The sequence below is a fragment of the Gorilla gorilla genome, chromosome 17, assembly GCF_029281585.2.
Source record: "Gorilla gorilla gorilla isolate KB3781 chromosome 17, NHGRI_mGorGor1-v2.1_pri, whole genome shotgun sequence".
Classification (NCBI taxonomy): Eukaryota; Metazoa; Chordata; class Mammalia; order Primates; family Hominidae; genus Gorilla; species Gorilla gorilla.
The window spans coordinates 36,657,410-36,681,599 of record NC_073241.2 but is presented as its reverse complement, the minus strand read 5'-3'; the positions used below and the strand labels follow the sequence as shown (position 1 = coordinate 36,681,599).

Genomic DNA, 24,190 nt, shown 5'->3' with positions numbered 1-24,190 from the left:
TGCAAATCCTCCGTGGAGACCCAGGGAGAGTCTGCAGGAGTTGCTTCTTATTTCTTGACCAGGGTTTCCGCTCCCATCACCGTGGCTTTTCGGGGAGCCTTGCTGGTGTGTTCCTGGGATGTCTGTGGCCTGCAACTGTGTCCTCTTACACAGGAGTCACCCCTGGATGAGACCTGCAGCCCTGTGGCCTTGGACTCCCACCTTTCCCCCAGGCTGGGTCCCTCAGGCATGGCCCTTTCCCCCAGTGTCCCCTTAGGCATGGCCCAGTTTGCTTGGTAGGGCCTGACACTCTTCAGATGGTGAAGTCAGAAAGAAAGGAAAGTCTAAAGGAGAGAAGCAGCTCAGAGAAGGGAGAAGAGGGTTTGGGAGGAAAGGGAAAGAGGTGTTGAGAGGTTATGATGCCCAGGAGAGGTGAATGCAGGGAGGGAACGGAGGGTCCCAAGGAGTGACCGGCAGACGGGGTCTCTGATCCGGGGGTGCTGGGCCTGCCCTGCAATCTGAGTCACAAAAGCCAGTGGGGAAAGACAAGGCAGGCATTGGGTGTGCGAGTGGGTGTGCATGTGTGTAGCTGCGTGTGTGTGGGTGCGCACGTGTGTGGCTGTGCATGTGTATGGGTGTGCATGTGTGTGAGTGTGCATGTGTGTGACTGCATGTGTGTGGGTGTGCATGTGTGGGTGTGCATGTGTGTGGGTACACATGTGCGTATATGGAGTACGGGGGAAGGAGGTGTGGGTAAGGGTTTGTGTATGGGAGGGTGTGTGGGTATAAGTGTGTGCATGTGAGGGGGATAGGTGTGTATATATGTGTGTGCATATGGAGTGTGGGGAAGATAGGGGTGTATGTGTGCGTGTTGGTATGTGTATGTGGGGGGTAAGTGTGTGTGTGCGTGTGTGTATATGCACGTGTTGTGTGTGTGTGCCTGCACACGGAGAGCCCACTCATACGTAGCAGAAAATCAAATGGCCCCAAATCAGAAACATGGCGCATGTGAACATGCCACTTCTTGTGTGCCTGTGACCGTGTTCAGAATGTACACGGCCCTGCAGCTCCCGAAGGCCAGCTCTGCTGCAACCCCTCCTCTGTCCAACACAGTCCTCACTGGTGTCTTTTCCTCTTCAAATCTACAGCATTTCTGATCTCTGCAAACAATTTAACCCAAAACCAAGTTCTGGCTGACAAGGCTACATCTTGTTTCTTGTGCGTGATTAGCCTCGAGACCCAAGGAGCTCCCTGCCCTTGACTGATTCATTCTGTACCTGCTGGACCTGGAAATGCATTAAAAGCTCAGGAAAGCTTACTGATCAATTGCACTGGAGATTGAGTCTGGTTTGGGGCTTTACATTTGTAAAGCATCTTATGTGCAAAAGTAATTTGAAAGACCAATTTATTATTTCTAATTCAGAGGTCTCATTATCATCAGATGGAAAGGAGGAAGCAGTGGCACGAGTTGGTGCCCTTGAGGCTGGTGCTTGTGTTCTCCCTGGAATTCCTGCTACTCTTTGTCTTCAGATGTTTCTTGAAGTATGAATTAAAAGGAGCAGGAGATCTTAACCCAGTATCATGTATGGGTTTTAGTTGCTTTTGATCAGGGAGTTTTGAGGCTGTTTTATTGTCCTTGAACAATTACAGTCTCTGAAAGCAGAAAGACAGAGCCCAAATCTTGTGCTCAGTTTGCTTGCTGTAGAATTCTGTGTCTTCTCTCTCTTAAAATAAAGCCATATAAATAAAAACTCTTGGGGATTCCTTAAGAATGTCAAAAGTAATGATTTGTCTAAATTGAAGACTGTTATTGTAGAAACTGGTTTGCTTTCAAAGATTTTTTGAGTTTCATATTTAATATCACCAGGTAGTTAGAATAGGAATGAAGAGATTAAGTCTACATTTGATTTTTCTTTCTTCCTGAAGTCAGCTGCAACATGAAGGGATGTATTCCAAAGAGATGTGTGTGTATGTGTGTGTGTGTGTCTGTGTGTGTGTGTGTCTCTGTGTGTGTGTGTCTGCCTGTTTATTCTCGAGAGAGGAAGACAGCGACAGAATGTTAAAAATAAAGAAAACAATCAGTAGTAACCCAGTCTAAAATAGTGATTCTTAACCTTGCCTACTAAAATCATCTGGGGAGTTTTAAAGTTAACAGATACTAGGTCTACCTCCTTCTGATTTAGTTAGCCTGAAATGAAACCTAGGTATTGGTATTGGTAAAATAAAATACTGCAGATTGGATGCAATCTGCAGCCAGTTAAGAATCACTGCTCTGAACAATACGTGCAGTGGAATTCCAGGATTGTGAGGCATGGAGCCAGTGTAGAACTAAGCTGTCACTTGTACGTGAGGCCAATAAAAAATAATGCACACTTTTTAATTGTATGCCACATGCACATGGATTGTTTGATTTGATTGTTATAACATCGTTAGGGCATTTGGGGGTAATCATAACATTTTATAGATGAGGAAACTGGGGCTAAGGAAGATTATGTGACATTCAGTCACGTAATTTACAGACAGGGTGTCGGGTTCCAGCTCAGCTCATTCAACCACAAGGACATCACCCTGGGTCCTCAGACAGAGCCAAAGGTGTACATGTGTCACCTTCTGAATTATAACCTTCGACCTTGAAAGATCTTCACTAGTGTATTGCTGGTTTGTTCCCAATACAGAATTGAGTTTTGTGGAAGAAGGTGGTTTTACCTTGTTGAATAGGAAGGAATGATATATTTGAATAGCTGGTTACTTTTTCAACCAGTGGCTTTCAAACTTTTTAAACCCTGACCCACAGTGAGAAATGCATCTTGCATCATAACCCAATATAAATACACATGTATTGTAATGACACCAAAAGTGTCTCACAATACCTATCTTTACTGTGCTCACTCAGATATTTCCTATTCTGTTCTTTCTTTTAAAACTGGTTGCAGTCTGCTAAGTCGACTGTCCTAATAGATTGCAACCCATGCTTTAGAAAATACTGTCCAACTTCCTTCCTGTCTTCCCTCTGAAGGCCAGAAAAAGGAGGTAGCATTACGATTAGGAAAGTGAATGACTTGTCTTATGTAGCCACATGAAAAGATCTGTGTAGGCCAAAGAATGATTATTATTGGTAGAGTGTATAGGAAATATTACTTTAAATTTGATAAGCCTGGTTCTACGTGGTCAACCAGGCTTTTAACCCTTTTAAGGACAAACCTTTCACAATAAAAGTTGTAGGTATGATTTATCCAAGGAGGGATAATCAATGTTGTGCTCCCTTAAGTTTTTAATGTTTCATTTAACTCTTGGAAACCCAAGATGAAAAAAATATAATTTGTAGATAACCTAGAAATATTTTAGAAGGAATTTGTAATTCCTTCTATAAATTGTAGTTCCCAGTTGGAAAGGGAGTGGAAAGAGACCAAAACTTTGTGGAGCAATTCAGTTTCAAGCAATTCTTAAGCATTTAGTATCTGATTCTCACTTTTGAAACCTGATTGTGTCAAATGAGGTTCTAGAAAGTGTATTCTTAAATTTACAAAGTACTATTTGCAAAATAATATTGTTTTATATTTTTAATTGCTTTTTTAAAAAATCCAGTCTTGGCCGGGCACAGTGGCTCACGCCTGTAAGCACTTTGGGAGGCCGAGGCAGGCAGATCACTTGAGGTCATGCATTCGAGACCAGCCTGGCCAACATGGTAAAACCCTGACTCTACTAAAAGTACATAAATTAGCCGGACATGGTGGTGTGTGCCTGTAATCCCAGCTACCGAGGAGGCTGAGGCAGAAGAATTACTTGAATCCAGAAGGCAGAGGCTGCAGTGAGCCAAGATTGCACCATTACACTCTAGCCTCTGCAATAGAGGGAGACTGCGTCTTAAAACAAAACAAAAAACAAAAAACAGTCTTGTTTCTCCAGCAAGACTGTTAGCTTTTTGCAAGCTGACCTGGGCATGGATTTGTCTTCCTGTCCTTTCCTCGCGATGCTTTCCACAGTGTTAGTTGCAGAGGAGACTCTGAAGAGAACTTCAGTCTGAACCTAGGAGTGTTTGACCTGTGGCTTATCAGGGTGTGAACATTGGGCAGCCTATTTTCTATTTTGTTTATTTCCTTTATCTGTCTGTCTGTCTGTCTGTCTGTCTGTCTGTCTGTCTGTCTGTCCGTCCGTCCGTCCGTCCGTCCATCCATCCATCCATCCTATTTATATATCTGTCTAGCTAGCTAGCTAGCTATCAGATAGGGGCTTGCTATATGGCCCAGGCTGGCCTTGAACTCCTGAACTTACACAATCCTGCCTCAGCCTCCTAAGTAGCTGGGACTACATATAAGCGTCCTTTATAACAGCTCTCCTTCCTACCCTCCTCCCTCTTTATTTGTTTGTTGACTTATTTTAGAGACAGGGTCTGTCTGTGTTTTCCAGGCTGGAGTGAAGTAGCTATGTACAAGTGTGATCATAGCACACTACAGCCTTGACCTCCTGGGCTCAAGCAATCCTCCCACCTCAGACTCCAGAGTACCTGGGAGTACAAGTGCACATCACCACACCCAGCTGAGCAGCATTTTTAAAATTTTCTTTTCCTCCAAAGCTTTCTTATATCCTGATTTTCCCTCACTATCCTCATGTAATATTTGCATATATTCATACACACGCACACACATGCAACTGCATTTTATACACATGTGTCTTGGGGTCCCGGAGAGCTCAACGTGCTGGTGGGGTTGGTGGGGCTGGTGTCTCCAGAGTGGTGATGTGAAGAGCAGCACCTCGCTTAGAGGTAGAGCAGGTGTGTGCCATGAGCTCAGGTGATGGCAGTGGAGCTTACAGGAGATGGCTTGTGGCTTTTCCCTCCGTTGGTCTGTCACTCTCAGCTGCCACTGTCTGCCACTGTAGGGATTCCACTGTGGGTTCAACTTGTTCTTATGCCAGGAAATGTTGTTTGTGTATACTCATAATAAGCACTGGTTAAAGAGGGAACATTAATGCTGAAATACTAGTGAGGGGTCGGGTGTGGTAACGCTTGCCTGAAATCCCAGCACTTTGGAGGCCAAGGCGGATGGATCACTTAAGGCCAGCATGGTGAAAGCCATCCCTACTAAAAATATAAAAATTAGCAGGGCGTGGAGGTGCATGCCTGTAGTCCCAGTTACTTGGGTGGCTGAGGCACAAGAGTCGCTTGAACCCAGAAGGTGGAGGTTGCAGTGAGCTGAGATCATGCCACTATGGTCCAGCCTGGGTGACAGAGCAAGATTCCATCTCAAAAAAAAAAAAAAAGAGAGAAACAGAAAGAAATACTAGTAAGAAGCATTTGAAAATGATAATCATAGTCATACTAGAATGAGTGGGGAAGTGTTGTCTTCTCCAAAAAGAAGTTGTCTGGAGGGATTGGTGGAGAATTAGTATTAACTCTTCTTTAAATATTTGGTAAAATTTACCTGTAAAGCCATCCTGGTCTGGGCTTTTATTTCCTGGGAAGTTTTAAAGTTACTAATTCAATCTCTTTACTTGTTACAGGTCTATTGAGATTTGTTATTTCTTCTTGATTTAGTTTTGGTCATTTGTGCTTTTCTAGAATTTTTTTTCATTTCGTACAAGTTATCTAATCTGTTGGCATACAGTTGCTCATAATATTCCATTATAGTCATTTTTATCATTGTAAGGCTGATAATAATGTTGCCCCTTTCATTCCTGATTTTAGTAGTCTTTTCTTTTTTTCCTATGTCAGTCTACTAAAGATTTCTTAATTTTTTCTGTCTTTTCCAAGAACCAAATTACGTTGATTTTCTCTATTTTTCTATTCTCTATTTTGTTACTGTAATCTTTGTTATTTCCTTCTTTTTTTCTTGATTTTGGTTTAATTTATTCCTTTTGGTCCAGTGTCTTATTATAGAAGATGAGGTTATTAATTTGATATCTTTCTTCTTTCTTAATGTAGGCTTTTACAGCTATAAATTTCCTTCAGAGTACTCCTGTAGCTGTATCCCATAAGTTTTGGTATGTTTTGCTTTTATTTGCCTTCATCTCAGAGTGTTTTCTAGATTTCCTTTTGGGGGAGAAATTTCCTTGTTATTCCATCTTTGACCCATGGGTTGTTCTTTTTTTGTTTTAGGGTGTTTTGTTTTGTTTTTGAGATGAGGTCTCACTATATTGCCCAGACTGGTCTCGAACTCCTAGGCTTAAGCCAACCTCCCGCCTTGGCCCCCTAAAGTGCTGAGATTACAGGTATAAGCCACCACACCCAGCTGAATCCATGGTTTTTTTAAATGTATATGTTGTTTATTGCTTACATATTTGTGAATTTTTGAATTCCCCAATTTTCTTTCTGTTATGATTTCTAGTGTTATTGTATTTTAATCATAGAGTATATATTGGGTGATTTCAATTTTGTTTCATGGCCTGGCATATGGTCTATCCTTCAGAATGCCATGTTCTACTGTTGTAGACTAGAGTGTTCTATAGAGGTCCATCTGTTAGGTTTATTTGGCTTGTACTGTGTTTAAGTCTTCTATTTCCTTGTCGATCCTTTGCCTTGTTGTTTTATCTATTATTGAATGTGGAGTATTATGGTATCCAACTATTATTCTTAAGTTGTCTGTTTTTCCTTTCAATTCTGTCAGTTTTTGCTTCATGTATTTTGGAAGTTTACTGTTGGATGTATATATGTGTGTAACTGTTCATTCTTTCTGATGGAATGAACTCTTTGTCATTATTAAATGTTTTTTATTATCCCTTGTAACTTTTTTTTGTTCTGAAGTCTGTTTTGTCTAGTATTAGTATGGTCACACCAGTTTTCTTATGACTGTTGTTTGTATATCTTTTTCCATGTTTTTTACTTTCAACCTATTGCTATGTTTGATTCTAAATTATTTTCTATACATAGCATATAGTTAAATCTTGTTCTCTTATCCATTCTGACAGTCTCTGCCTTTTGTTCATTTCACTCTTATGTAATCTTATTGATGTAGTTTGATTGGCATTTACCACCTTACTTTTTGTTTCCTATATGTCTCATCTTTTTTTCTTCCTCTATTTCTCCTATACTGCTTTAAGTTATTTTCTTAATGGTTGCTCTCAAGCTTAACACACATAACTTGTCAGAATCTACTTAAGATTTCCACTAAATTCTAGTGTGAGATATATATATAATTTTACTCCAATATAGCTGTTTTCTCTTTTTTTATGCTCTCCTTGTTATACACATTAGCTCTCTATGTTACAAACCTAACAATACATTGTTATAATTGTTACTTTGTGTCATTTTATGTCTTTTAAATAATTTGAAAGAAGAGATGAGAACAAGCATCTATTTATAGCATGTCTTGTATTAGCCTTCTAATTTACCTTTTCTAGTTCTCTTCATTTGTTCCTGTGGATTTGAGTTACCATCTGGTGCCATTCTCTTTGCCTAGTACAGCTTTGCTCCCACTCACCTCCTCTGTGATGTCATCATGAAATAAATTACATTTCTACATGTTATTGGGCCAGTGGCACAATTACTTATGCATAGATTTGTTTTAAACAATTGCCTTTTAAGTTAATTAAGAGAAGAATGAAGAAAAAATGTACATTTACACTATCTTTTATCATTATGCAGTTATCTTTCCTGGAGCTCTTTGTTCATGCAGATTCAAATTACTGTCTGGGGTTACTTGCTTTCAACCTAAAGAAATTCCTTTTGTATTTCTTAAGTGGGTCTACTAGCAACAGTCTTTCAGTTTTTGTTTACCTAGGAAGGTCTTTATTTAGTCTTAACTTCTGAGAGATAGTTTTGCTGGATATAAAATTCTTGGTTCACAGTCTTTTTAAATAAATTTCAGCATATCAAATATGTCATCCCATTGTCTTCTGGCTTTCATTGTTTCTGATGAGAAGTCAGTTGTTAATCTCAATAGGGTTATCTTGTAAATGATGAGTCATTTGTCTGTTACTATTTTCCTTGGTTTGGCTGTCAGCATTTTTACCATGATGTGCCTGTTTTTTGGTCTCTTTGAATTTATCCTATTTGGAGTTTGTTGTAATTCCTGAGTGTATAGATTAACTTTTTCAATAACTTTAGTACATTTTCAGCCATTATTCTTTGGATTTTTGTTTCTGCTCATTTCTCTCTCTCTCTGTCTCTCTCTCTCTCTCCTTTCCTGTGGTACTCCTAATGTGTATGTTGGTGTGATTAATGATGTCTTGTGTTTTTTATCTAAGGCTCTACTTGTTTCTCTTCAATCATTTTTCTGTTACTCAGAGTGCACAGTCTTTATCAATCTATAAGTTTGCTAAATCTCTCTTATGTCAGTTTAGATCTACTGTTAAACTCTAGTGAATTTTTTATTTTGGTTATTGTATTTTCAACACCAGGCATTCCATTTGGTTTTTTCACAGATAATTCTATTTCTTTATTGATCTACTGTTAAGCTCTAGTGAATTTTTTATTTTGGTTATTGTATTTTCAATACCAGGCATTCCATTTGGTTTTTTCACAGATAATTCTGTTTCTTTATTGATATTCTCTGTTTGATGCAACAATGCCATTTTACCTTGCTTTGCTTCTTTAATCATTGTTTCCTTGATTTCTTTGAACATATTTGTAATGGCTATTGTGAAGTTTTTGTTAAGCTGGATATCTGGGCCCTCCCACCGGTAGTTTCTATTGCCTGCTTTATTTCCTGTGTATGTGTCACACTTTCCTTTGCTTGTCTCATTTTTTGTTACTGAAAACTGGACATTTTGATAATATATTGTATTGACTCCTCTAGATACTGATTTTCTCCTCCTCCCCAGAACTTCTTGTTGTTTTCTCATTCATTCAGTAGCTTCGTTGGACTATTTTATTAAAGTCTGTTTTCCTTGCAATGTGAAGCCTCTGATGTCACTCCTCAGAGGGCAAAGCCTTGGATATGGCACAGTCACCCTGGGATGGCAGTGATTTTAGCAGAGCTCTCTTTGTTTCTTTGCTTCATATTTCTGTCAAGCTGTCTGCCTTAGTTGGTATCACACCCAGCTGTTAGTTTCCACTAATTGCTGGCTAACTGCTTTATTGTTTTCCTCTATACCTGGGGCATAAATCACTACAGAGTCTGATCCAACTAAATTCAGGCCCCTTTGCAGGGGTCATTTTTGAATCTAGCCTTTGAGGTTTGTTCTGACCCCAGAAAGGTTCTTCTTAACTGTCTCTCTGATTCTCTGTAAAATTGCTGACCTAGAGTTAAGCTTGTCACTCTCAAAGAGCTACTAGCTTCCTCTCAATTTCTTACTACCAAAATTTCTACTGTTTTTGAAAGCACCCTTACACTTGAGCTTCCTCGTATATTGTTCTAAATAAAGTAAGTTTTCGGTAGCAGAGCTTTGGAACTCTTTGTTCTTATGGCCTGCCTGTACACTCTGGGCAAAATCTCTGAGTTGATGCTCCACAGCTGGAGTGGGGACATTAGCTCACTTCTCTGAGTGAGCCCTCCTCAACTTTATGGGCAGGATGGGCAGGACACTGGGTAGAGGTAGTAGCCGCTGGTCTTTTTAGCTTGCCTCTCCTTACATGGAATTTCCACCCTGTGAATGAACTGGGCTAAAAGCAGTTGGGACCATGCTATCATTAGCCTGCCATTCCTCGGATAGATCTTCTGCCCTAAGAGTGGGGGTGAGGAAGGGGTAGAACAAGGAAGGCCAAGTGGTAATAGGAAGCCTATGGCCTCTTGACTGCATTCACCTGTAATTTAACCTCTGCAACAGGGACGTGCTGATGCTTGCCTTTCACAGGAGATGCCATAGGCTTTGTTGGGAAGTGGGGAGAGAGGAAACTCTTGTTTTTTTGCCACACCCACTCAGTGTAGATCTTCCCTGTGCTGAACTGGGGAAGGGAGAGGGAAGGAGTGGGTTGTGGCTCAAGTGCTACAGACTGTCACTGTTCTTACAATGGAAGTAAGAGATTTAATAGATTTTCTTGAAACAAGATATTTATTAATCTGCTGAAATTCCCTTGAACAATTTTCAGAGACTCAAAATGGTTACTCTTTTACATAATTTCAGCAATTATGGTTGTTTTCCTGGCAAGTGAGTCTGTGGAACTTCTCAGCTCACTATTCTTTGAGTCTCCAAGTTTTTTTTTTTTTTTTTTTTTTGAGACAGAGTCTCGCTCAGTCACCCAGGATGGAGTGTAGTGGCGTGATCTCGGCTCACTGCAAGCTCCACCTCCTGGGTTCACGCCATTTTCCTGCCTCAGCCTCCTGAGTGGCTGGGACTGCAGGCGCCCGCCACCACACCCGGCTAATTTTTTTGTATTTTTAGTAGAGATGGGGTTTCACCCTGTTAGCCAGGATTGTCTCGATCTCCTGACCTCGTGATCCACCTGTCTTGGCCTCCCATAGTGCTGGGATTACAGGCGTGAGCCACCGCACCCGGCTGTGAGTCTCCTATATTATATTTTAACTGTGTTAAAGTTTCAAACACAATATATATGTGGATAAATCATGTTTTTCTTACTAACTGATTGAAACTAAATTATACAGCAAACATTTCTTTTAAATGAGCAAAAGAAAGAAAATTATCTTTATATTCTGTAAATAACATTAAAGATTGTTTTGGATTTTATTATATATCTTTTAAAAATAGAGACAGGGTCTCACTATATTGACCAGTCTGGTCTCAAACTCCTGAGCAACTGAAGCAATCCTCTTGCCTTAGCCTCCCAGGTAGCTGAAACTATAGGCACATACCACTATACCTGTAATTTTATTATACAATTTTTAATAATATGCTTGCCTCAAATGTTTTATTTAAAATCTCTAGCATATCAGGCCTGTGATTTTTTGGATATTGTTACTTAGAGGTTAAATTTTTTAAAAAATGAATTAATTGAAGTCCAGTTTAAAATCAATATTAAATAAATAATAGAACATGTGGAGTGCAGGTATTTTAAGAATCCTTAGGGTCGGACTTGAAGGACTTGGACTGAAGTGTGCAAGACATTGATTTGGTCCTAGCAATGAAATGAGACATGCGAGGACTGCACAGCTGTGTGACTCAAGATGTCACTTTCAGCTAGCAGGAGAGGTGGCACTAGACCCTGGGTCTCCTGACCAGCATCCAACCGCATCAAGAGTCACTAAAGCCAAAATGTTCCAGGCATAATGACAGCAGACAGAATCTGTAGCCTAAGACTTCCAGGGCATTCAGCTGGAGTCTGATCAAAGTTCACCATTTGCTGTTTTGTCTCTTTGAGCTAAAAATCACCAAGAAGACCATGTGTGACCAAATTGCCACCCTGCAGCCAACCTTGGCCAGGATTTCTGCCTCTCAGAGGATGAATGGTGATAGACTGGTTTGGAAAATTTTTCTGTAAGATATATTATAGGAAACAAAATTGTAAAGGTATTTGCAGTATTACCATTTCTAATCTTGTAAGTTTTTTTAAAATTACTTTTATTTGTATAACCAAAATTAGATGGGTTTCTGCCAGAGTAGCATTCCTTCTATGAGGACTCTACATTTTTATTATTAACACTCTATTTTACTGTATTTGCTTTCCTGCTGTGGGTATTTACTATGTTGAGAATAACGGACTTAATTAAGGTCATTTTTAATCAAAACAAGACCATGTTTCTCCTTATCTGCATAAAAGGCACTATCAGGCCTTTAGGGAGGATGGGCACCTGTTCTCCTAACCCTTTGGCTTCTGTCCATTTCATGGTGGCAAGATGTCATCATAAAGTCCAGTCGATCCATCTCCATTATCTCTGGTTAACCAGGGGCCTCACATTCACAGCTAAGTTTGTCATGTTTCCATTTGTCAGCCCTGTAGAAATATTTTAAACGTAGAAATCTGATGTTATAATGCATTTAACAATGATCATTTATCCAAAATCTATGAGGAATGTAAACAAATCAATGAGAATAAAACAAATAACCCCACTAAAAACTGGGCAAAGGACATGAACAAACACTTCTCAAAAGAAGACTTACAAGTGACCAACAAACATAGGAAAAAATGCTCAACATCACTAACCATAAGAGAAATGCAAATCAAAACCACAGTGACCACCTCACAGCAGTCAAAACAGCTATTATTAAAAAGACAAAAAATAACAGATGTTGACGAGGCTACAGAGAAAAGGGAACACTTCCGGGCATGGTGGCGAGCGCCTGTAGTCCCAGCTACTCCGGAGGCTGAGGCAGGAGAATGGCGTGAACCCAGGAGGCGGAGCTTGCAGTGAGCCAAGATCGCGCCACTGCACTCCAGCCTGGGCGACAGAGCGAGACTCTGTCTGAAAAAAAAAAAAAAAGAAAAAGAAAAGGGAACACTTATACACTCTTGGTGGAAATGCAAGTTAGTTCAGCCACTATAGAATGCAGTTTGGAGATTTCTCAAAGAACTGAAAATAGAACTACCATTCCACCCAGCAATCCCACTACTGGATATATGCCCAAAGGAAAATAAATCAGTCTACCAAAAAGACACTTGCACCTGTATATTTATTGTAGCACTTGTTCACAATAGCAAAGACATGGAATCAACCTAGATGTCCATCCATAGTGGATGAAGAAAATGTGGTACATATGCACCATGAAGTACTACACAGCTGTGAAAAAGAATGAAATCATGTCCTTTGCAGAAACATGGATGCAGCTGGAGGCCATTATTCTAAGTGAATTAATGCAGAAACAGAAAAAGTAAATATAAGTATTTTCTCACTTATACATGGAAGCTAAGCACTGGTTACTCATGGACATAGAAATGGGAACAATACAAACTGGGGACTCCAAAAGGAAGGAAGGAGAGAGGTGGGAAAGGGCTGAAAAGCTTCCTATCGGGTATTATGCTCACTGTCTGGGAGACAAGATCAATAGAAGCACAAGCCCCAGCAGCATGCAGTATAACCTTGTATCAAACCTGCACATGTACCCCCGAACCTGATACTAAAAGTAAAAAAGGACTTGATCGTATCAGACAGTTTAGTAGGGGTTAGAATTTCAACCCAGGATATCTGACTGCAAATCCACATCCTTCCCAAAGCAGTATATTGGTTGCTTTGGGAATCATCATTGGTGGTGGGATGGGGGGAATTTTATCAGACATCATTCTTAAACCATGGCATTTAATTTTTTTTTTTTTTTTGAGATGGAGTCTCACTCTGTCACCCAGGCTGGAGTGGAGTGGCACAATCTCAGCTCATTGCAACCTCCGCCTCCCGGGTTCAAGCAATTTCTAACTAATTTTTGTATTTTTAGTAGAGTCTGGGTTTCAACATATTGGCCAGGCTGGTCTCGAACTTCTGACCTTAAGTGATCCGCCCACCTTGGCCTCCCAAAGTGTTAAGATTACAGGTGTGAGCCACTGTGCCCGGCCTAATTTTTTATTTAAAAAATAAAAAGAAGAAAAACTAGAAATTAAAAAACAAATAAAAATTTGTCATTTCAGTACTTTTTCAAGTCACGAATAAGTAAGATATTGAACTGAGCAATCCCTCCAGGCACATCATGGCTTTCAGCATTGGAACAGGTTCCAAGGAATCCTATTGGAGAGGACATTTAATGGGAGGACATCGCTATATTTTTCAGTCAGAAAGAAAAGAAAGGCTATGGACATAACAAATTTAAAACAGTGAAGAAGAAAAGTGTTGAGGGAGCTTTTATTCTAGAAAACTCTGATTTTTATAAATATTTAAGTTTTTAAAGTACCTTTTTATACTCTATTACAGAAGCAGAAACTTCATCTTTTTAGGGCCCAAGATAAGGAAAAGGATAAAAGACAATAACCTTAAATTTCCAGAACACAGGTTTACTTTAACATAAAGGAAAATTGCCTGGTGGTACAGTTTGTTTCTAGGACCATCTTCCCTGAGGAGTGAAGAAGTTCTTTCCTGATGGTCCACTTAAATGGTCTCTATGCACTTCCAGAGCTTCCTAGCGCCCTGGTCTCAGAGAAGTAAAATTCATTCCTCGAGCCTTTTAAATGGGACTTGTTGATCAGGAGCCTTCTGAAGGGTGGTCCTCGGATCGGCCACATTTAGAGTTGGACTGATGCAGTGGTGAGGAACAGGCTCTGGAGCCAGTCTTCCTAGTTCAGGTCCTGGCATTGCCACTTACTGCTGTGTGACTTTGGGCAAATTACTTAACCTTTCTGTGCCTCTATTCTCTCACCTGTGAGACTGGGATAATAACTAGAATTCATCTCATGATAGTTGTAAGTATTAAGTGGCCTACTTGAATGAGTTAGAGTGCCCTGGAGCACTGCCTGGCCCACAGGAAGCGCCATCTCAGTGTTAGTTGTTGTCAGTATTTAGGTTAGGCACCCCTCCTGTGTGCTCCTGCAGCACATCCGTCACTGGTGCCTTCACCCACTCCACGCTGAGCACGCTGCTGGGTGCCACGCCGAGTTGCACAGGCCTCACGACCCCGCTAGCTCTTGCTAGAGATGTGAAGTAGGGACAGCAGGGGCAAGGGCGGTTCCTGGCTCTCTTTGTCTCCTGCAGTGCATCGTGGTGGCCGGCACATAGTAAGCGCTTAGCATTTGCTGCCTGCAGCCCTGGAGCTGACATCAAAGAGAATCAACCTCAGGCTGGAATTTTCTAAAACACTCGGGCACTGGAGAGCCATGAATTCTTGTCTTCACAGCATCTGTGTGTCAGGCTAGTCTTAAATGCTGAAGATGAAAACAGAGTATAGTTATATAGGTCTGATGTCAAGGTTGACTTTGGACTAGCTTGGATTTTTGGGCCATACTTTCTCTGATATATGGCTTAGTATATGCTCCAGTATAAAACTAAAACCCTGGAATGTGCCTTGACTTTATCTCAACTTTTGAAGAAATGAATGATTTGGCCAAGCTAAAGGTCTTGGAGCCACCTGGACACATCCTGCAGTTTATAAGCAAGACAGAGAGGAGCTACAGAGATGACAGTATGTGCCGCTTAGGACGGGTGCAGGCCCGCTGCCCTAACAGCTATGGGAATAACGGCCCCAGGGGTGCGGTCACTTGGCAACAACCTGGACCATCATGAGCACCACCTATGTGTGCCATATACTGCGTGTGTGCAAGAATGCGTGATGTTTGCCTGGATTAAGGAGCTAATGAAACTGGGGTTTCAGTCTCTCAAGGGGCAGTTACAATTTTTATGGGGTTAAAAACTGAGAACTAGAATAGCAGTATCTAACTCCTGAGTTAATAAACATCTCGAGCCTCATTTTCTGTGGTGTACCCAGAAATAAGATGAATTACGAAAGCTATTCAGCCTTCCAGTTTGGGGATGAAAGTGAAAATTGTGATATATTTAAAAAGCAAAATAAAATATTTTCCTGAGTAACCACATCAAGCATTTTAAACAGTAAAATATCCAGTGTGTTTTTCTATAGGAAAAACATGTTTCACCTGATATATGCAGATTTCTATCCCCCTTCAATACCCTCCCACCCAGAAGATGTACTGGCAGTTTTCTGAAGGCACTCTCAGTATGCCTTGTTGATAAGGAAACATTTGGGGGCGTGCCAGCAGCCACCAGGCAGGCAGGACACATGTGGCAGGAGTAGGTGCTGCTTCCAGAATGCTCAAGGGCCAGGACTCTCTTCCTGGCATCTGGCTCTCTCAAGGAACAGGAAGGCCGAGGCGGGGACAGAGAGAAAGCGGGGCCAGGCTCATAGGGACGGAGGCTTGGCATCTTCATCATTCTGTCTTTACAAGAAGTCTGCTCCTGGCACTTGAGTTTGTCCAGAGCGCAGAATTAGAGTGTTCTCTTAACATATGGTGTCCAGAAATCCTGAAAGACTTCTTGAGTTTTTAAGAAGGATGCCAAATATTCTAGAAATAGTGTCTCAACACTAGAGCCTCTGTTTTAATGAGACAGGGTCTCATTCTGTTGTGCAAGCTGGGGTGCACTGGCACAATCACAGCTCACTGCACTCTCGACCTCCTGGGCTCAAGTGATCCTCCTGCTTCAGCCTCCGGAGTAACTGGGATGACAGGCCTGTGCCACCACACCTGGCTAATTTTTAAATTTTTTTTGAAGATGTGGTCTCACTGTGTTGCCCAGGCTTGTCTCAAACTCCTGGCCTCAAGCAGTCCTCCTATCTTGGCCCCCCAAAGTGTTGGGGTTACAGGTGTGAGCCACTGTGTCCAGCCCAGAGTCTCTGTTAACATAAGCCAGCTAGCTTTGCCATTCTTGGGGACCTTAATGACACTGTTAACCCCTGCTGGTTCTCCTGAAAGGTGCAGGTAGATCAATCATGACCCATCAGCACAGAGCGGAGGACAGCAGGAAGCACCTGCCATGCCCAGGAGGACAGTGTTACTGCTCTACCTACATGTGCACACAAACTCTGTTTGTGTTGAGGTTGAGTACTGTTCTTTAAAATCATTGTTGAATGACAATTAGCAAAAACAAGAGCCCTCACATGTCCTCGTGGTGGTATGCTCGCACCACGATTTCTCCAAGCCCCCGGCTTGCTCATTTCATCCAGGTGAGGAGTCTGGAGTAGAGCAGGGCTTCTGAAATGCTGACATGGACATCACTCGCCTGGGCATCTGGTTAACATGCAGGCTCCAGTTCCCCAGGTCTGGGCAGGGCTCAAGATCGCATTTCTCATAAGCTCCCAGGGGATGCTGCTGCTGGTGGTCTCTGGACCACACTCTGAGGAGCGAGGGTTGGATGCGTTATTTCATCCTCCTGACCACCCTGTGAAGTATTCTCAGCCTCATTTTATAGATGAGGAAACGCACCCAGCTCAACCTAACGCAGGTGGCAGGGTTGGAACCCAACGTTGGTTCTAACTGGCCTCTATAAAAACTTTATACTGCCTCCCATTTTCTTCTGGGGCTTGGAAGGGTAGCTGCAATTTCAGGCACAAATCCACTTAGGAGGTAGCTTAGCCATTATGAAAATCTATACCACCATAAATGTGGACTCATAAGTAATTCCTTTTTTCCGCTTAGTAGCATAGATAATGTGTAAGATAAACTCAAATCTGCTAATTCAGGGAGTCTTTTTGCATGTCAGGAAGCTATTTTAAAGCTGTTTAATCTGAACTAATTTATTTAATACATTTGTAATCCGCATTATTGGCTTGCTAGCTCCATGGGGTCACACACTTTTATATTTGTTAACATTCCTACCAGACGACAGGGCTGGTGGGAGCACACGCAGAGCATTTGCGTTTCTACATAAAGCTGTCTCTGTGCTGCGTTTTTCTAAGTTCCAAGCATACACTAGAAGATTATTCCATGTTATAGACTAATGTCCACAAATATCAAACTATTTCCATGTTTTGAGTCTGTGGGAACATAAAGTTTGTGTTCTTTTAAAATCCTCATTCATGACTTTAAGCATAACAAACTGACTTAAAATGTACTGTTTCTAAAGGCCAAATTCCAGGGATTAATTTTTATGTGGAAAATTTCATCTCAGAGCAAAATTTTATAGCATAGTCGTAAACCTCAAAGAATGGGAATTTGTAATGGACAGAGCCATCGATCCTTAACAAGAGCTGCATTAACGAGCAGACGAGACACATAAAATGGCTCCAAGAGCCTCGTGGCAACATGTGGAGATGTAGAATCTTTTACGTGGATTTGCAAGTAAACACATCCTCTTAGTGCCCCCAAAAATCGGGTAATCAGGCTAAAAAAATCAAAGTAAGTCATCATCAGTCCACTGGCATCCTTTGGTTAGTTTCAGTGGTTGCTACATTTGTTGACTGTTGGCTAATTAATTCTGAGCTTGCTACCACTGAGCAAAACAATGAGTGGGTGGCCGGATGGGAGTGTCAGAGTCAGACTATCCCGGCTCCAACTCCTAGCTGGCCTCTCACCAGCAGTTTGCCCTTGGACAAAAGACTCACCCTCTCTGAGCCTCAGTTTCCCCATCTGTAAAGTGGTAACAAGAAAAATGTGCCTCACGGGGTTGGCATGAATATAAGAGATATATAGTGCTTGAAAGTGCTTTGCATATAGCAGTAAACCTTTATGAATGTTTACAAATGCTAACTTTATGCTGCAGAACCATTGAAAAGGTATTTCTAATTCTTTTTTTCTTATTATTTTATTTTACTTTAAGCTCTGGGATACATGTGCTGTATGTGCAGGTTTGTTACATAGGTATACATGTGTCATAGTGGTTTGCTGCCCCTCTCAACCCATTATCTAGGTTTTAAGCCCTGTATGCATTAGTCATTTGTCCTATTGCCCTTCCTCCCCTTGCCTCCCCCAGCCCCCAACAGGCCCCACTGTGTGATGTTCACCTCCTTGTGTCCATGTGTTCTCATTGTTCAACTCCCACTTATGAGTGAGAATATGCGGTGTTTGGTTTTCTGTTCCTGTGTTAGTTTGCTGAGGATGATGGTTTCCAGCTTCATCCATGTCTGTGCAAAGGACATGAAATCATTCTTTTTTATGGCTGCATAGTATTCCATGGTGTATATGTGCCACATTTTCTTTACCTGGTCTATCACTGATGGGTGTTCGGGTTCTTTCCAAGTCTTTGCTATTGTAAATAATGTTGCAATAAACATACGTGTGCATGTGTCTTTATAGCAGAATGATTTATAATCCTTTGGGTATATACCCAGTAATGGGACTGCTGGGCCAAATGGTATTTTTGGTTCTAGATCCTTGAGGAATTGCCACACTGTCTTCCACAATGGTTGAACTAATTTACACTCCCACCAACAGTGTAAAAGAAAAAACAACCCCATCAAAAAGTGGATGAAGAATATGAACAGACACTTCTCAAAAGAAGACATTTATGCAGCCAACAAACATATGAAAAAAAAAGCTCATCATCACTCGTCATTAGAGAAATGCAAATCAAAACCACAATGAGATACCATCTCACGCCAGTTAGAACGGCGATCACTATTTCTAATTCTTCAAGTGATCTTTATCTGCGAGAATTTCTGTTGTGAGGGAAGCACCCGCGGTGGGGCAGGCTGTGGAGGGGGAGGCAACTGGAGGGGGAGGCAGCAGGGCACACTGAGAAGCCCTGGGGGTGAGAGCTGGGGCTGGGACCTGGGCTGGGTGAGATGCTAACTGGGCTTAGAGATGACAGTTACAGATTCTGGGCGAGCAGAGCCTTCCTTTACCACTCAGAAATTTTTTTCTGAAGCTAATGAGCTCTGAATAGCCGCTGACCTACTAACTTACCATACTTGGAGTGGCTGGATGAGAGCTGAAATCTCAGCTGATCACCTCCAATCAAATCCCTGGCCTAGGCTGCCTCTTTTTGGCCATTCAGGACAGCAAGGTTCCAGCCACCTTAGCTTCTCCTATGCAGGTCTCAACTGGTAGCCGATCCTTAAAGCCTGTTTGGTTCCTTAAATAAGCAACTACCTGCAGATGGAACCTAAGACGAGCACAGCCACACAGAAACGCTTATCTGTAGGACTTCACTGAAGGTCCAGTGCGTTTCCTCCTAAGGACTGTAAACGCTCAGGTAAATATTTGTCAGATGGATTAACGAACTGAAGACCTTTATAGAGGAAACCTTGAAGAGATATCGTTAGAATCTCAAGTCCTTGTTGCTACCAACAACTCTTGTGAAAGTCTTTGGTGTCCCTGCCTTGCTCCATTTTCAAGGCCCCTGCTGCACACACAGATGCCTCCTAAGCTCTGAGACGCGTTGGTGACTGCACAAAACTCATATTAGACGTGATAGCCATCAGAGTACTTACGTGAAAGATGCGATGTAAAGATGATGAGGGAGGAGAGAGTGCCGAATGCAAATGTTTTTACACTTTCATATTTGTGTGTTCCACAGACTTCCCTCTCCCATGTCCTTCTGCTGTGTGTGCTGCCATTTTCTCTGAATGAAGGGAAAAGAAATATTGGCAGCTCTCAGCTAAAATTCCCAGTGATGGACGTGCTGTCATGCAGCCAGGGTGAGCTGTGTATCAGGGCATGAACCCTGAGTCACGACTTGACCTCGGAACTTCCTTTCTGAAGCACCATCTTCAAGTGGTGCTTAAAAGGAATAAAAACAAAACTCAAGAGCACTATCTAGTACATCCGCCCAGACAGCCCCTCAGAGGGGCTGGGAGAGGCCCTGTGCCTGTGTTTAAGCCACACATCCCAAGACAGACTCTACACCATGTCCCCAGACACCCACAGGAGCGCTCATTATGCGTGTGTGTGTGCGTGTGTCTGTGTGTGTGTGTTAGGTGTGGGCAACGTTTTCAAAGTAAACTTGTATTCATAAAGTCAAAAGTTTTGAAAGTGGTTTTTAAACAGGTTGAACTGTGAGAACATTAAACTGAGTGGGCAAGGAGCTTAATTAAGATCAGCTCCATGGCCGGGTGTGGTGGCTCACACCTGTAATCCCAGAACTCTGAAAAGCCAAAGCTGGTGGGTTGCTTGAAGTCAGGAGTTCCAGGACAGCCTGGCCAACATGGTGAAACCCCATCTCCACTAAAAATACAAAAATTACAAAAATTAGCCCGGCATGTTGGCGCACGCCTGTAATCCCAGCTACTCGGGAAGCTGAGGTGGGAGAATCACTTGAACCGGGGAGACAGAGGTTGCAGTAATCAGAGATTTTGCCACTGCACTCCAGCCTGGGCGACACAGCAAGACTGCATCAAAAAAAAAGAAAAAAGAAAAGAAAAGATTGGCTCCCATGGCCAAGATGCCCAGTGACAGGGAAGCTAGCCAAACACAGTAAGTGTGTTGAGACATTGGGGAATAGCTGATGGCCGTTAAATGAAAGAAAAAACGTTGATTTTCTTTTTTTATATATGAAATATTCATTTTACACCATGTTAAACCCCAAAGCGGTCTATTTATAACCATTTCAAAATGCAAATATGTTCATTAGCAAAGGAGAGAAGAACTTTTCCAGTTCCATGAAGTTCACCAAAGCCCTAATTTTTTTTTTTTTTTTTTTGAGACGGAGTCTCACTCTGTCGCCCAGGCTGGAGTGAAGTGGCCCTATCTTGGCTCATGGCAACTTCCACCTCCCAGATTCAAGCAATTCTCCTGCCTCAGCCTCCCGAGTAGCTGGGATCACAGGCGTGTGCCACCACACCTGGCTAATTTTTGTATTTTTAGTAGAGACGGGTTTCGCCATGTTGACCAGGCTGGTCTTGAACTCCTGACCTCAGGTGATCCGCCCACCTCGGCCTCCCAAAGTGCTAGGATTACAGGCTTGAGCCACTGTGCCCGCCCCACAAAGCCCTAATTTTAAGAAACAGACAGGTACAGTGGCCTACAGCGCTCCTCACTAAGGCCCTGGCTTGAGGACAAGCCTACCATGTGACTGAGCCTGACCAGGAAGTGCTGGCCTAGGTGGCAAGGAGCCGTGGGGCTCCAGGGACAAGGGGCACTGGTAGCCAGGGAGGGGCGGCTTGAAGTGGCTGCAGCTTCTAATTCTTTCTGAAGCTGCCTCTTTCTGAGGGTGACTCCCTCTTCATTTACCCAGCAGGGTGACTCTGAGAAGTCAGGGAAAGTCTGGCACAGGGAGGGGAGTTCCATTTTTAATTTGGAAATTGCTCAGGAAGAATCATACCATCCGGATTTCCCCCGCGGCTGTATATTAATAAATGGTCACTTTCCTTGCTGAAATTCTCTGGTTTCCTTTTATCCACGTGAAGCTTCTGGAAACTCTTCTGGGTGGTTCTTCTGTTGCTTTTCTGCCCCTGCCCCCAAAAATGAGAACATGAGAAAGTGATGTCTTCTAGCCACCTGGAGGACCCTGCAGTGACATCAGGGCCCAGTCCCTGCTGTCATGCCCCAGGTGATGTGCTGGGCTGACAGCAGGGCGGGCCGCTAACGTCACTGTCCTGGCTTCTAACGCTGGTAGTCACCAACAGAGTTTAGTTTTGCTTTGACAACTCCTCCTACAGCCAAAACTATTGTTATGGCCCACATGTCATTCCTATTTACCCTAAATAAGGAAAAACAAAGGCTATTCTGGGCTCCCGGCAGTGCTTGTGGTGGGGGTTATTTGCAGCGTTACCATGGCAGGCTGCCCTTTCCACCACGGCCACCCCGTGATTTTCTCTGAAAACTGCGACAGACTCGCAGCCTGCCCTGAATTTTCTTCACACAGCCTGGGGGCATCCGAATGCACGGGAGATGTTTTACACTCAGATGAAACAAACTGTTTAGACCTCGGGGAAAAGAGACTGTGCTTGAACAAAATGAACCAGGAGAAAGCGCCCTCCTGAAACATGTCTCTGCTTTCATGTTTGAATTGCCTGGGATTCTTTTCTCTAATTTCTGATCCTTATAAACTAAAACTGCCTAGGAACATTGAGCATCCTGACTTTGAAGGAGTCTCTGTGGTGTTTTTGTGCTACCATACATGGGGAATAATGATGTGAGGCAGAGGGAGAGGGAAGGAATGGGAGAGCTAAGAGGGAAGAGCGAGCCGGGGGCAAAGGAGCACGCAGTGTTTCCTGCTGTGGTTAGGACCTCACGCCTTGCCAGTACAGAGCTCGGTGGCAAGAGCCGCTGGGAGCTGCTCCCATCAGTTAGAGGATGTGGAGAGGGAGCACCAGAAGAGGACAGCCCGCAGCCTGGCTCGCAGCCTGAGGGACGCTGTGGGTGCTCCCAGCCGGGCGAGCACGCTCTGGGAGCGGATCTGCAGGGGAGAAGCACGCGAGCCTAACGTGAGCGTCCCGCCTGTCGCGTGTCCTGCCTCGGTAAGCGCTCTCTCCGGTCCTTCCACACTGAAAGCTTCCAGCAGAGATCAAGGGAAGGAGTATTGTGTGAGACTTGCAGATTTCCTCCTTTCTGTCTGGACTGGTTTGATATTTGCCTGTTGAAAAGATTACTGAACGCAGTGTGACAAGATGAGCCGTCTAGCTGCGTTCTGCTTGCCTGTGTGTGTGACACGTCCAGGTGTGAGGCCAAACCTGAGAAGTGCAGACTGCTCACTGATAGACGTTGCTGTAAACAGCAGTGCCCTGGGTGTACAGCTGGTCTCAGGATCGGAGACCCCGGACTTATTCTGTGCTCGGTGACACGGCCGGCTTCCTGCCACAGAGCTCCTGGTTTCTGTTGATGGCAGTTGATAATTGGTAGCCACAGTCTGCGGTCGGAGCCACAGCATTTGAGTCTAGCACCTGGGGTGGGCCCTGCTGATACAGTAGAGAGAGAGTGAACGAGGCAGACAGAAACACACCCCCCCTCTCCACGCTCACACACTCTCCCACACCCCATGCCAGCTATAACTGCAGCTCTGAGCTGCCTGGAGAGGAGATTGCCGGAAGCTGAAGGGATGCTTTGAACGTGGGGGGGCTGCGTCACAGTTGGACTCCCACTTGCAGAGGACCTGATTATGTCCAGTGACCACCTGAACAACAGCACACTGAAGGAGGCTCAGTTCAAAGACCTGTTCTTAAAAAAAGGTACATTTCCCAAGAACTGCTGTGGATGATGCATGCTCTTTCGGGTTTGCTGTGGTTCTTCTTGGAGTTTGGTCTGAGGACAGAGTTGAGAAGAGGAGAAGCTCTTTCTCAAGAAGTTTCCTTCTACCTAAGAGGGGTCTGTCAACTCAGAACATTTCCGGGTGGGACTCCCTTTAGGAAGATGCATGTCAGGCTTTTTCATCTTCTTTCAAGCCTGGAATTAGTTTGTTCCTGTTGGAGGTGTTATGCATGAGTACACAGTTTGTTGCTTTGGAGTTTTGTTTTTTTCAAATGTCTGTATATGAGGCTGAGACCTCCCCTGGAAATTCTGCTACTTGTTAATAGTTCCTTTTTCTTCACCCTCGTGAGCTGAAAACTGCATTTTAAAGAAAAGGTATTTCTCAGGATGTGGCTGGTTCATTGAACACTTTCTTAGGTCATCCATGTAGTGACAGGAGCTATTAGGAAGGAGAACTGTGACTCTGAGAGATAGAGAGCCAAAGAAAGTGAGAGACAGACAGACTGGCTGTGGGATGAGAGCCTCAGAAGCCACCACTCTCCCCTGTGGAAATGAAGGTTCCATTCCATGTGCAGCTGTGTTTTTTTTCTGATGCACTTTCCTAAATTAATAATGTGGAGGTGGAGGTGAGGGTGGATTTTAAATGAATCCTATAGGGGGAATTATGGCTTATGTATGTATTTTTTTCCATTTATAGCATGGCAGAGGGATAGACTTTTAAAAGGTTTATAATTGCTCTTACTCCTCTGCTGATTTTTTAGAAAATCCTGTCAGTCATCTTTGATCAGAACATATTTAGGTAAATTTCTTTCTGCAGAGATCATGAAACTCTAGATTCTAAAATGCGTGGTGAGAAGTAATTGTAGTGGATGAAGGCTTGGGCTTTCATAA

General features: G+C 42.9%; 1 protein-coding gene across 27 annotated transcripts in view; it reads left to right on the top strand.

Annotated features, from left to right (window-relative positions):
• Window positions 1-24,190, top strand: part of LDLRAD4 (low density lipoprotein receptor class A domain containing 4) — a 434,322-nt gene that overhangs the window by 371,053 nt on the left and 39,079 nt on the right. The window contains exon 1 of one of the 27 annotated variants that reach the window (XM_004059212.5): window positions 21,267-23,280. The exons of 24 other annotated variants lie outside the window; for them this stretch is intronic. In XM_004059212.5, the coding sequence (XP_004059260.1) occupies window positions 23,211-23,280 (70 nt within the window). In that variant the 5' untranslated portion in view covers window positions 21,267-23,210. Of the gene's footprint in view, window positions 1-21,266; window positions 23,281-24,190 lie in introns of those variants that run through there. 2 more of the 27 variants (XM_019014010.4, XM_063699365.1) reach the window with 2 other exon arrangements.